This window comes from Oncorhynchus tshawytscha, linkage group LG05 (assembly GCF_018296145.1).
Source record: "Oncorhynchus tshawytscha isolate Ot180627B linkage group LG05, Otsh_v2.0, whole genome shotgun sequence".
In the NCBI taxonomy this organism is placed as follows: domain Eukaryota; kingdom Metazoa; phylum Chordata; class Actinopteri; order Salmoniformes; family Salmonidae; genus Oncorhynchus; species Oncorhynchus tshawytscha.
Window position 1 is genome coordinate 67692611 of NC_056433.1, and position 13012 is coordinate 67705622.

Genomic DNA, 13012 nt, shown 5'->3' on the forward strand with positions numbered 1-13012 from the left:
GGTTTAGGTAGGCTAAACGTAATTTTTTTCTTCAAGAAAATGTATTAAAATGTTCTGTTTTCACCGTAAAGCCAACGGATAACGGTGGCCAAAATAAGGACCATGAACAACGGATAACGGTGGCCAAAATAAGGACCATGAACAACGGATAATGTGCAGCGATGTGTTTTTTTTTTTTTAAGTATGGTTTTAGTGTTGGTGGACTTTTTGATCGCTCACGCTGAGAACCCTCCCGCTTGCTGTCTGTCCGGAGCGCTTGTCTCGAGCGTTGTGCTCCCATAGAACAGCTGCTGCGCGAGGACCACCTTCCCGGTTCCCACCGCAGCAACCCAGCATCACAGCTAATCAAACCATTAATTCTCACCATCATAGAGAGAGGGAGAGATATCTGCCTGCTGCATTTGCATTTAGGCCACAGGGGTACAGTTCTCGCAAAATGAATGCGGTCACAAGATAAACTGGAAAGTAGCCTAAAGAAAGTCTCATATATCCTCATGTTCCATTAAATAAAAATGTACTCATAACTTTGAATCTGTAGGTGACTTTTAAATCTATAGGAAATAAATTGTAACACTTTAAATCCAGGGATTCGAGATGAAGATTAGGCTTCAGATAAAAAACGAAGAAAAAAACGAAAATTTGATGTATGCTCATTATGTAAAATGAAAACGAATATTATCGTTATCATTTGGGCTACAGAGGTACTTTTAGGAGTTATCGTTTTGGCTCCTTGATAACCTAATTGACTGCACGTTATCAAAATATAAACATATTATTTTGTCTTTGTAGGCCTATCTCATATTAACACCATACGCTTTTAGCCTGCAGACATTTTAATGCCACATGGGGTTTTGAATGTTTGGATGGCAATGCAGTTCCAAGTTCAGACTGGCAGCCCCGGACGTCTGACCCAATAGAAGTATCCAAGAATATTCATTTTAATATCATTCCGTCTTTATTCAACCCTTTTCTCCATCTAATAAACTTTATAAGTTTATTTGCTAGTATAAGTGAATTTGTACAAAAAACAAACAAACAATCATACATATGAACAGTCCTTTTTCTGTCATGGCCTCGACTCGATGCTGCAGACAGTTCGTGGTTACGTCAGAACTGTCTCTCAGTCATTAAATATTACCTCCTTCTCCTTCTGTAAAATTGTCTGTCATATATTGTCATCTTCAAATGTATTGTTCATCGTTCAACGCAGTTACTCACATCAAATGTGGTTAAAACAGTTTTTCTGACAGGAATCGTCTTGTTCTAGTTTCTACCGCTGATGCTGCGTGCCGGGCATGGGGTTACCCAGCGGGTTCAATGCCGGTTGGCCCCCCGGCCCAAGGCCATGGATGAGTACTCTCGGGACAAGGGGTCTCTGGAGACCGGGATGTGGTTGCTGCGGAGTCCGGTACATACTACTGTACATTGCTGCGGCTGCGGCGGCTGCTGTCGTGCTGTCCATGGTACCCAACAAGCTCGGGTGGTAGAAATAGGGCGACGGGAACATTCTTTGTAAGGCGGAATAATTTCCGGCTTCAGCCAGTAGCTCTAATCCGACCGCTGTCTGTCTTTTCCACTTCGTCCTGAAATCAGATCAAAATACAACAAATCAATTATTTAACCGGTTCAGGCTCCGAGAATTCCCCAAACGGGCCCTTAATTGGTGAGGCCTAATTATTTGCAGCATGAATCGGTGGTTATGCCTTTAATTAGCCCAGGCAAAGGACCTGTAGCTACATCCAGAAAATGTATTTCAAGTGTACAGTGCAATGCCTATATTTGGTTGATAAGATCATAGATTAATTTCAGGTCATTACTCGCTCATTGATCCTTCTCGTTAGGACTCTGCATAAACTAACCAAGTATGCTGTGAACATTGGCAGATTTACTTGAAAATGTTATATTATACCTAAATAATTTATAAAAACGTATGTGTTGTTGTACTATAGGCTGCTACATTCAACGAGAAAGATAACTGCAGGATCGAAAAAATGATTGTAGTCATAACATATTTCGTCATTATATTGGGTTGTGTCTTTGTCTTACTAGGTGGGCGCTGCTAACACTAATCTTGGCTGACATATTGGGGAAATCTTAACAATGACGCCAGAGAGGCAAATTGTGCATTGCCAACATCATGTGTTGTTCAGACATACTTTAATAGTCCCAGAGTGACGTGTATTTCAATAACCAATACCATGGAATAAAACGATGTGGGTTCATCTTGTAAATATATCCTTGTCTGTTCCATGACAACCGTTTTCATTAGGCCTGTTTAATTATTCCCCTTGATCTGTTCTTAAGTTATTCTATTCTACTCTGTCTGTTCAGTAGGCCTAATTAACTTAAATCCATGCACGTTATGGGTCTGCATGAAAAGGCAGTACACTTGAAATATAAAAATACACTAAACTGCACTATTAATTAGGAACGAAATTAACTAAACAACACATGCATCCACCTTAAATCGTGTTATTATGGTCTGAAATTGCATAGGCCTACTACTGTTATTACAATGTTATAATAGTATTATATTAATGTAAATAATAATACCAACGTCACCACCAACAAAAACCATCAAATAATCATAACAAAAAAAAAATATTCTAATTATAATAGCCCAATAATAATAGAAATTATACAAATTAAATTACATTTAAATTAAATGATGAAGATAATAATGCTTTGAAGTAGGTGTGACATACCGTCGGTTTTGGTACCAGGTTTTTACTTGTGTGTCGGTCAGGTTGAGTGCTGCCGCGAGGTCCATGCGATCCTGCACGCTGAGGTATTTTTGGCGCTCGAAGCTTCGCTCTAACTGGTTGAGTTGGTGGTCTGAAAAGGCCGTCCGTGCTTTGCGAGGTTTTTTTGACCGTGATTGAGGACTATCTCTGCTACTTGAAATTTCCCGTTCATTCTCTTCTTTTGTTCCTGAATGTGAAAAATTATAGAACATATTCATTAGTGGACAATCATTTCAGTTTTTAAATAATTAAAGCCTTAATGGTTCAATGGCTCAATGAAAATTAAATTAGCAACAAATACATTGTCTATTAGTCCTGAGTCAAAATAAGGTCAAATAGGCCTACGTATTCTAACAAGGAAAAATATAAACCAATCGAATTAAACAATTGGTTTTAAACGTTGAACCTCTCACAATAGCCTATTATTTCATAAAGATGAGCAGTCCAGTTGAAACTGAAGCACTGCAGTCACTGACTGCACCTGTCAGACAGCTAGGGGAAAAATCAACAGCCTATAAGAAATTCGGACTGTATTTGTCAACTTAAGTTTTTAGCAGTAAAACTGGGAAATCGATGTGTCAATCCATCTATATTTGTAGCAGTTTCTGCCCGCTTGTGATCCCCCCTCTAGGAAGAACAATAATCTCTCTAATTGACCCACTAGGGAGTTTTGCGCACGGGGAACATATCTAGCCAGCCTTACATCTGTTTTCGGTTCTGTTATGCTAAATAAAAAAGGGAAAATGAAAATCAACTCTTAAATATCATTGTCTAATAAGACAGCCTTTGATAAATGTCGTAAAAAATTCAAATAAACACACAACATGATCTACATTCAAGGTAGTTATATTGCACAATAGATATGTATTAGTTTACAAATAACTGTAGGCTACTACCAACATATAACCAACTAGCCTGCACTATTAATTTGAATTTAAGATGTCCATAGTCTTATTCTTATTGTTGTCATTATTGTTGTTAGACTATTATTTGCACAGTTGGCCTCGTCAATTTGATGGTTATCTTCCAGAAACATATTTTATAGGCTGCTATCAACTTATTTATGGACAGAAAATGCAAAAGTATTATAATTATACTACTTTCTGATGTGGAATTGAAGGACAGATGATAGCGTTATATTCCTTCCTGGAATTAGTTTTCAACGTGGTCTACATTCAAGGCAGTTATGCTGTACAATAGATATGTATTAGTTTACAAATAACCGTAGGCTACTACAGACACATGATTGTTGTTAGACGATTATTTGCGCAGTTGGCCTATTCAATTTGATGGTTATCTCCCAGGAAAATATTTCTACAGGCTGCTATCAACTTTTCATAATATGCTTTGGATGTATGCTACACACCATTAGCTTATACTATGACAGCCTACCCAATAAAAAAAAGGTTTTGTGTACACTAAAACCTCATTTACTCCATCTAATAACTATACCATAAAAACATATTTCCATATAAATGTATCCTAAATATTCACTTACCGTTGCATTTCATTTCCATATCCTCTCTTTTGTCCAACTTGCTCCTGTTTTCATCTTGTTCCAACTTGGCCCTGAAGCAGTCCCCACTGTCCCTAGCACTCTCTGGTTTGGGGATGTGATGGGGTGACGGTACGCTGGTGCTGTAAGGTGCGCACGCTGCTAGAGGTTTACTGTCGCCTAAAATGTCTTTGATTAAAAACGAAGAGGTGGCAGTCCTGGGGGCACAACCGGCTCCAGCCCCTAGCTGCTGTGGCTGGGGCGATAGCTGCAAACTCCCTGGCTGCAGGTGGTGGTGGTGGTGGTGGTGCGGTAAGCTGTCTTGGAGCAGATGCGGCTCGGCGTGCTCCATGGTGACGGAGATTGGGGAAGAGGGGGCCGTTCCCACCGTATCTATGTCCGAACATGATGGGGACGGGGTGACCTGGCTCCGACTGAAATCCGTTGTCCTGCTGTCACCGAGGCGGAAATCTCCGTTCATTAGCGCAGGGTTAACAGAATTAGTAGGGTTGGATAAAATAGTGTCTATTCCAAAGTTAGAGCCGCTGGAGGATTCCATAGTAAGAAAAGCAAAAGAGATGGAGATTTAAGTCTTCATAACAACATTAGGACACCGGTTATATGCTCCATTTTATTCAAAACCGATGAAAATTATAATAGAACACAAACCGAGGCACATGTACACCTAAAAGTCAAACGAATTTATGAGTTGAAATGGTCGGGAAAATAAACAAAGCCGAAATCCACGTTTTATATTTCTATAAAATGGTAAGAAAAAAATAAGGTCCAAGAAGATGTTGTTACATTCGATTGTAAATGAGCAGTGGGTCTGTCTGTGTAGTCCACGTCCTTTTGTTATGGCTATTGAACTTTCTCTCTAAGTTGAGGTGTGGAGATTCGGAGGGATAACTCCTGGACATCACGCTCCCCCTTTGCTTGTAATCGTTCTAGTGTTGCTCTACATTGACTTCCTATACTGACGTCACGGCCCACCGCGAGGGGAATTAATATTTTCTCCTTATCATAACGCTCTCCGCGTTTCTCTCTTCCTCTCCTGTCATTGGTTACAGCGTGACGGGCCCCGCACCTCACCAATCAGGGAGTTGTTTCTTCATCTTGACAATCTCGAGCCAGCCATTGAATTCTTGATGCTCGTTTGAGCCATGCGTCGCCTATAGGACTGTGCCTTGACATAAGCCTTCTTCATGTAAGCAGGAAAAAAACAACCTAAATTGTTGTGTTTTAAAGGAGTGTTAAATAGGAAGACTAAAACTAAACACTGGAAATTCACTTGCATCAGTCTGTTTTTATACAGAGTTTGTTTTATGCACGTGTTGATTTGCTTTTATCTTACACTTTCTAACTGCAAGAATGGATTCAACACTTTCGAAATAGCATTACAATATCTTTCTGCTAAATTGTAACATGCTTGACGTTTCTAATATGTCAATGGTTTATCTCCGTTACATAGAATGATCTTTGGTTGTATTTTTTTGTGTCAGGCTTTGTTAACAGAGTTGCGTAATTTAGGGAAATTGTGGGGTGAATATTGTGCATTTGCCAAACCACATTTTGGTTTAGCCTATTTTCCTTATTATTTGTAATCATATTTTATCAATTGTGTATTGCATTGCTAGGTTTTCTATAATCCTAAACCATGTCTAGCCTATCATGTATGGATTGTACCAGTGGTAATACATTGCAGGGATGTGAACGGAGACAGGAGTGATGAGATTTAGCATTACATATCTTGTTAAATGGGAGGAGTGGTAACTGTCATGACAGCACACAGCTCTCCACTCTAATTAGTACAGTAATTATGAGGCACTAATGAAGGATCAAAAGTATTATAATTGTACTACTTTCTGATGAGGAATTGAAGGACAGATGGTAACGTTACGTTCCTTTCTGGAATTAGTTTTCTTTGACAGAATGGCATGCTGTGGGTACAGGCTCTATATATTTCTAGTCTATTCTATGCGGTTTATTGGTGCTCTAAAAGATTCCTGAATTTCTTGTTTTGGTATTTTTCCTGATTGTGCGACACACGCTACACCTGGGTCTGAGGAGGAGATATCAACATTGGCATTTTTTCCTGCAGATTCTCTCCTCACTCTTCCTCTCCCTTTCTCTCTCACTACCGCAGGTTTGTAGTGTGATGATGGTGGTGGTGTTTTCCCGAGCTGGCGGCGGCGGTACCATACCTGTTAGAAACATTATTCTGCAACGGATCAAGCTGAGATTTGGTCTTCGGGTCTGGTTCCACTGACACACTGGCGTGGGACTAGTCATCCTAGGTTGGTAGTCCATTGATATCTGTTTTCTGACTTCAAATTCAATTAAACTGAGAACATTGAATTATCATTGATTTTACTCGTTGTTATTTGTTAATTGTATTTTATTAGGATTATTTGGGTATAGACATTTTAAACCAACATATGATTATAATTTTGTTATTTCATTCGAAGCTACAAGGTGATTTATTGTGAGAGTTCATAGGTCTAATTTAAAAACCATCGAGCACGTATTGCACGTAAGTTGTAAAAAGTACACTGTTACAAACATTAATGATTCGTAAAATCAATGAATGTCTTTCTTAATTAATTGGGCCAATTAATAGCATACATTTATTCATTTCATCCTGAAACGGCTTAAACTTTGAGGGAATTGATGAAATGCTCGGCTTATGAATATTATCGATAATGGCAAAGACGGTGTTCGATGGAAATCAGTTAACGTTGTTCACCGACACAGACAGGATATCGACAAAATGGACATCTTTGGAAACTAAGCTCTTATTAACATTTTCAATATTTTCAGCTATTTCTATCCAATCCAAGTCCCATATAGGCTACATATTTTCTATTGCTATATTCAGTATATGATATTTTGTTGCTGGCTATTCATTCAAATAAACATAGACATGCAATGGTGATCTGTGGTTGAATAGCCTATAATTACAGCCTATATTATATACATTTTATAGATGTTGCATATATTTTTTCCAAGACACCATTAAACATGTTGTGTAGGTGGAATTAACAATAATTTACAATGACAAATTTACGAGATGTATCAAATAAAATGGAAAGATGTGGAAAGTAAAATGTAATATTTACACACATTTTTATTAAATATCAAAAGTGATTCCTTGAGGGGCTCTTTTGGAATGCGCTCCTCTGGTGCACCACAGACAGCTCAGGCTTGATCAGACGAATTCTCCACACAAGGCGGCGACAAAGATATCCTACTAGATTATTATGCACACTAAAGCCATATGTCAGGTGAATTTCAAGTTGATAAAATGTGATCATTAACGAAACTTCTGTTGTGATTTATCGATTTTAATAACAATATCAAATTGTTTTAAACCGTGGTAGGCCTGTACAAACCTTTATGAAGAATGATGGACACAGGTCTATCTATCTAGCGTACATTTAGGCTACAGGTGAGAAAATAAACAAGAACATTCTTATTACCCTAACTCAGGTTTAAGTTACCTTGATTTCAGTTTATAGGTAAGTCCAAAATAGATAACATTATGTCAAAACAAGATTAGAATAGGAATGATGTGCCAGAACACATAGTTCGCGTGTTTACAATGTCTAATTCCACCACAATGTGGGAGAGGGAACAATCTATACGCAATTAATTTTTCTATTTACCTTTCTCTAAAGTACAAATCACTACAGACGATCAAAGCGATGGTGAAGCATGCCAGTCAGTCTGTTAAAGTGGACATTGCATGTTCATTAACAGCCAACTAATTGAAACGGCTCTTTGAGCAATAATCAATCGCTTTATTAGGTTTAAGGTCGCAGCAGGAACAAATTGAATACTACCAGTTAAGGTATCATCTTATTAGCCGCGACTGATGGTCGATGATCGGACAGTGAAATAGTAGTTTGCACCGTATTGATTACCTCGCTGCTCCGCGTCGAAGCTGTCACTCCAGTCCACTGCCGATCGGTCGACCTTTGCTTTGGCCAGTTGCAGCCTTTATACAGAGGCAAGACACATTAGGCGGTCAATCAATGCAGGCACATAAGGCCAACCAAAGCCAGGCCAACTAACTAAAGCAAACATTTTGATTGCATACTTTCGTAATGTCGGTTATAGGAATACGTTTTAAATGTACAGTAGACTAGCTATGTTGTGAATATTGCTTCAAACTCAAACAAATGATCTACAAACATGTGTGTGTGTTGACAATCTGTAAGATTTCCTCCTGTCCAATTGTCATTTAAATTATAGACACATTACCCTTAGGTTTTAGGGAAAGGTGTACTTTGAGTACAACCTTCATATAACTGTATTATCTTAGCCCACAATGTTTTGTTATAATTTCTTTAGAGGGCTTGCGTTTCCCCAGCCCCTTTACCAAAGGCAGCCCCCGCACCTCTCTGATTCAGAGGGGTTGGGTTAAATGCGGAAGACACATTTCAGTTGAAGGCATGAAGTTGTACAATGGCCTAGGTATCCCCCTTTCCCTTCCCTTTCCAAAATAAAGTGGCAGGGTCAGACTGTTGAAATGACATATTGTACCTTTAACAATTCACATGCCAGTATACATTAGGTGTGTGTATGATGATACATTATGTAGCCTATCTTTTCTTTTCTTCTTCCAGTTGATCAATGTCCAGGCACCAATATCACACTTTACATGCAGGGTCAAATTACAAATGATGCCTTTAACCATCTGCATTATGTTAAAGTATAGGCCACTGAATTAGAAAAGTAAAACAGATTATTTTTTAATAAACAGCTTCAATCCCTCCAGCAGAAATTAGCTCAACATTTAGATATCAAATAGGCCTACTCACCAAATTGACTCTTCCACCTTTAGCCCACATATTTTATTTAAACTGAAACTCAACTAGTGAATGATACCTATGGGACTGTATCAATTAATTAGGTTAATACATATACATTTAATTTAATTGTCTCCCAAAATGAAAAGTGAAATGGATCAATCCTGTGAACAGAGTGACATTTTATACTGATTCAAGTTTTAACACCCATTTTCTGTTGCCAGGTTAAATGATTTCCTATAATGTTTTGATTTTCAGCAGCACACACATAAGTTAATGTATATGTCTTCTTACATTTTTATTTGGAGTGTAAAGAGACTATGAAAATAATGTTTGAAATAAGCATGGATATTGTGATAAGATATGCATTGTAAAAGTTATAGAAAAATAAATACACAAGTACTAACATTATATTCAAATAGCTCTACGAACTTGAAGAAGTAGCTGGAGTAGCCACAACACACTCTTAACAGGATAATATGTAACACAAGTGTGTCCCTTGGATACAATACTATAATCATAAAGCAACTGACAGTGGACAGATTGAGACCTCAAAGAATCTGTCAATCAGATTTACAGGAGACCTGATAGCTTGATGATGATACATTAACAGCCAACTAACAGCCAACAGTTTGGGTGTGGGTGTGATAGTATTATGGAAAATAACAATTTAATTGCTACCACCAGTGAGTGCTACTGTAATCTTACAGTAATTAGAAGTAGTTAGAAGTAGTGAAGGGTTAATTCGTGTTAGAAGTGATTAATAATACTTGTAATAGTTAAGTGGCATAAAGTAAGTGGCACTCTACTACTACTTGATGACAGTTGAAATAGATTACATTTCCAGCACAACTTGATTATTTAATGATTGTTTACTTTATAAAACAATCTCTCAGTGCCAACTCATGACATCATCTTGACATGAAGGAGGGGATGATGTGACAGTTGTGTGGTTAGTGTTGTTGTGACATTGACTAGATGTCAGAGACATTACTTTCAGATGGGCCAATTACCAACAGAAGGGGAAAGGTCAAGGGTCGGTCAATAAATCTCTAAAGACTTTTACAGCCTTTTTATTTCCTCATTAATGTTTTTGAACCCTGATTCTCATTAAAACATGAACTTGTTTGTGGGCTTGACAGCCGATTGGAAGGAACACTGTCTAATGTGGATCTGTGGGTATTGTGTGACCGTGAGCTGAGATAGTTTTTGGCTTGGCAGACATCCACACACCAATTACTAATTTATACAAGTATTATTAGTGAGCAGATTATCACGGTAACCACACTATAGACAAATTACCTCTTTTTATAAAATATGCAGTACATCCTCCATTTGAGCAGGTTGGAAAAAGATAACATGAAATGGTTATGTGCCGCAAAATTCAACATGAAATCCTATCGTAGGAGCTATGGTATTAAAGGTATTGAGCTTTCAGTGCAATGTGACATTTACAATGGGTTCTTTCCAAATCCCAATATTATATGTTTCTTCATGCTGTGGCCTACCAGTCTTTTCTCTGCCTGAATGTACTGTGTAATAAAACATGTGGCATTCAAGTTTAATTTGAAGAGCGGCCCAGTATTAATCTAAGGCACACATGGAACAGAGATTATAAGACAGGGAAGAGATACTGTGCTGTAACTAGGCTCATGTATGAAACAGACATCATGCACATTTTAAATCTGATTCCAAAATAAAATGTTAAAGCTGTGTGCCTCCTGAGAGTGTGTGTTTGTGGATTACTTGTGTGTGCGCGTGCGTGTTTGCTCCAACAGTTTTGCCTTGACACTTTTTGTTTCGGACACCGTCACTGTCCCTCTAATCAAAATACATGTGGGCCATGTTCTTACCCTTTTCCTCTTGGTTAGTTTTCCTCATCCATCCAGTCTTGAGGTACAAGATGTTCAATGGTCAGAGACGCTCAAGCAGTGGAGGGCACATTGATTTGAGTGAGTTTAGCCTCCGTCCCTCCTTTCCGCCCTGCATCATTTCCACAGCCACAGCAGCCTGGGCCTGCCGCCTGACAAGGTTGTTAGAACAGTCGGAGGGGTCTATACAATCACTTAATTACGTAAGCTGTCAGTCAGAGAGGGCCTCGGCTGGCCCCGGCCATGGCTGCGAGCGCCATCCCACTACTGGCCTCCCCGCTTGATTGATCCATGCTGATGGCATCGCAAAATAATTACTGCACGCCTCCTGATGTGTGATTCCATAGCACGTTCACGCTTCACAAAGGTAATCGTGGGGATCAGAAGGGGTCAGTGCCATTTCCTATTACCTGAAGTCCAAGCAATAGGATCAAACAACGCAAATGAGAGGAGAGAGGCAAGTATGACAGAGGAGGAGGAGCGAAGGACAAGGAGGAGGTGGTGTGGGTTGAGGAGATTAAGGATTGCTGGAGGGCCACATGCACACTTCGTCAAAGCAGGTGATTTTTTTTCACCTAAGCCAACAAATGGCAGCTTGATATCGTCCAACACAGGTTTAGTCAAATTTAAAATGTTCCCTGTGGGTTATTATCTAGATTGGCGTTAGAGCTTGACAGAAAGGTTGTCTAGTTTACCAGAAATTTGTCTCAACTGCTGTCATATAGACAGACACCAATAGCAACAATCTGCTTTTTCAAAACCAGTTGAGACATTCAACCTGGATGCTAGTGCTTAGACATGATGGAATTCTCTCACCAAGTAGTTCTATAGGTAATCGTGTATGTATGTCCTATAATGACAACAAAGAATAGGCTACATGTTACCGAGACCAATTACAGTACCAGTCAAAAGTTTAGACACAGCTACTCATTCAAGAGTTTTTCTTTATTTTTTACTATTTTCTACATTGTAGAATAACAGTGAAGACATAAAAACTATAAAATAACAACTATGGAATCATGTAGTAACCAAAAAAAGTGTTAAAACTTCTTAGGGCTGCAATCCCGTTAACGGGATCGATATGACAACAGTCAGTGAAAGTGCCGGGCGCCAAATTCAAAACAACAAAACTCTCATAATTAAAATTCCTCAAGCATACAAGTATTTTACACCATTTTAAAGATAAAATTCTCGTTAATCAAGCCACAGTGTCTGATTTCAAAAAGGCTTTACAGCAAAAGCACCACAAACGATTATGTTAGGTCACCACCAAGCCACAGAAAAACACAGCCATTTTAAAACCAAAGATAGGAGTCACAAAAAGTACAAATAGAGATAAAATTAATCACTAACCTTTGATGATCTTCATCAAATGACACTCATAGGACTTCATGTCACACAATACATGTATGTTTTGTTTGATAAAGTTCATATTAAAAAAATCTGAGTTTACATTGGCGTGTTAAGTTCAGTAGTTCCAAAAACATCCAGTGATTTTGCATAGCCACATCAGTTTACAGAAATACTCATAATAAATGTTGATGAAAATACAAGTGTTACACATGGATTTATAGATATACTTCTCCTTAATGCAACTGCTGTGTCAGATTTCAAAAAAGCTTTACGGAAACAGTAAACCATGCAATAATCTGAGTACGGCGCTCAGAAAACATTTATATATATCCGCCATGTTGGAGTCAACAGAAGTTAGAAATAACATTATAAATATTCACTTACCTTTGATGATCTTCATCAGAATGCACTCCCAGGAATCCTAGTTCCACAATAAATGTTTGATTTGTTCGATAATATCTTTCATTTCTTTCCAAATTGCTAGTTTTCTTTCCAAATTGCGCATTTGGTAAACAAATCAAAACTCACAAAGCGCGTTCACTAGTTGCAGACGTAATGTCAAAAAGTTCAATTTACAGTCCTTTAGAAACATGTCAAACGATGTATGGAATCGATCTTTAGGATGTTTTCAACATAAATCATCAATAAGGTTCCAACCGAAGAATTCCTTTGTCTTCAGAAAAGCAAAGGAACTCAGCTCCCTCTCATGTGAAATGCGCGTGACCAGCCTGTGGCACT

At 38.4% G+C, this 13012-nt stretch overlaps 1 protein-coding gene across 1 annotated transcript; it reads right to left on the minus strand.

Moving 5' to 3' along the window:
• Positions 1 to 942: 942 nt before the first annotated feature.
• On the minus strand, positions 943 to 5196 carry LOC112251829 (barH-like 2 homeobox protein). Its single transcript, XM_024422767.1, has 3 exons — positions 4243 to 5196; positions 2706 to 2931; positions 943 to 1583 (listed from the first exon to the last, which is right to left on the minus strand). The coding sequence occupies exons 1-3, from the start codon at positions 4796 to 4798 to the stop codon at positions 1271 to 1273; spliced, it is 1095 nt and encodes a 364-aa protein (XP_024278535.1). The 5' UTR covers positions 4799 to 5196; the 3' UTR covers positions 943 to 1270.
• Between the last annotated feature and the right edge of the window lie 7816 nt (positions 5197 to 13012).